Source organism: Galeopterus variegatus, unplaced genomic scaffold, assembly GCF_000696425.1.
Source record: "Galeopterus variegatus unplaced genomic scaffold, G_variegatus-3.0.2 Scaffold13463, whole genome shotgun sequence".
Lineage (NCBI taxonomy): Eukaryota > Metazoa > Chordata > Mammalia > Dermoptera > Cynocephalidae > Galeopterus > Galeopterus variegatus.
In genome coordinates, this window is record NW_007739574.1 from 33,949 (window position 1) to 35,417 (window position 1,469).

Genomic DNA, 1,469 nt, shown 5'->3' on the forward strand with positions numbered 1-1,469 from the left:
CGGGAGCGCCGCCACGCTCCCAAGCGGTGCACTGTAGCAGTGCGCCACCGGGCCGGCCCTTATACAGGCTTTTACTTTTATGACCATCATAGTTTCTTATACTCGTGTGCTCTATGCCATCCTGAAAAAGAAGCCTGAGAAAGGCAGGAGCAAAGCCTTCTCCACATGCTGTGCCCATCTGCTCTCTGTCCACTTGTTCTATGGCACACTCTTCTTCATGTATGTACGTCCTGGGTCTGGCCGAGATAAATACCAGGATAAAATGTATTCACTGTTCTACACAATTATAATACCCCTGCTAAACCCCTTTATTTACAGCCTAAGAAACAAGGAAGATTTAGGTTCACTGAGAAAAGTGATAAAGTAATAAATCTTTTTCAGGAAAACTTCCATGATTCTTTTCATATTCTCTCTGTTTAAGTAAATTATAATATCCAGTCTTGTGTTTTGCACATAGTAGGGACCTAATATATTGTTAAATGAATGAATAAAAACATTTATACTAGGTATGCTTGTTTTAGTTATTAATTATGATCATCAGGATGGTTAATGAGCACTTTAAAGACTGACTCCACTTATTTGTTTAAAGTCCATACTTAAGAATAAATCTGAAAACTGCAATCACCAAATTGCTAATCCTTTGTAACATGAATGAACTCTTCTTTTCAGATGTAAACATTTTAAATCTCTTTTACTTATATTCTTTTAAGAAAGGTTCAGCCTGTATAAATCCTTGTTTAAAAAAAGTATTGATGCACTACTAAATAATTCTTGAGCAAGGCATTTTTCAGATTTTCTCTTCAATAGATATTTACAATGATCCAAACAGTATGTAAAATAAAAAAATATTGTTAGACTAAATATGACAACATATATTCTCTTAAAAAATTTAAAATGAATATTTCTGTTGGGATTATAAGTAATTTTTGAAAATGACATATTTTTATTGCCTTCATTGAAAGATATAAAAATGTAACAACTAAAATGTTATGGTAGAATTGGGAGAGTGTGGTGCTGATAAAATGCTATAATAATGTAAAGTAAATTTCTGCAATATAATGAGAATGTTTCTGAGTTCTTCCAAAACTTCTACTTTTAATTTATTAAATAATCCTACTGAGAATCTCATTTGTGACACACACATGTAATGTGAATAGAGTCTTTTTCTGAAATTGATCACTACTTGATATAGCAGATGTCCTTGGTCAGCTGTCAATTAAATAAATTCAGTTGATTTCTCTCCTTACTGAAAGTTTTTGTTTTCTGTCTGGCCCTTTTGTGAGTGGTCACACTTTGGGCTTCTGACTTGATTACTTATTCCTTATATATACTGTAATGAAAAATAAAAGTTTTTCCCATACACATACATTCCTTACGCCCCTGCTTTTTGTTTTTGTTTTTTTTTAAATTTAAAGAAATAGCAATTTCTTAAGTTCTACAACCCAATAATCCAATCAAGGTGGGGCAGA

The 1,469-nt window shown here is 32.7% G+C and overlaps 1 protein-coding gene across 1 annotated transcript in view; it reads left to right on the plus strand.

The window, feature by feature from the left end:
* LOC103581611 (olfactory receptor 5AC1-like) overlaps nt 1-363 on the plus strand; it is a gene marked incomplete at its 3' end in the record, with an annotated part of 1,516 nt that extends 1,153 nt beyond the window's left edge. Inside the window, 1 exon segment of the mRNA XM_008563400.1 lies at nt 68-363. Coding sequence (XP_008561622.1) covers nt 68-363 — 296 coding nt within the window.
* Nucleotides 364-1,469: the final 1,106 nt, after the last annotated feature.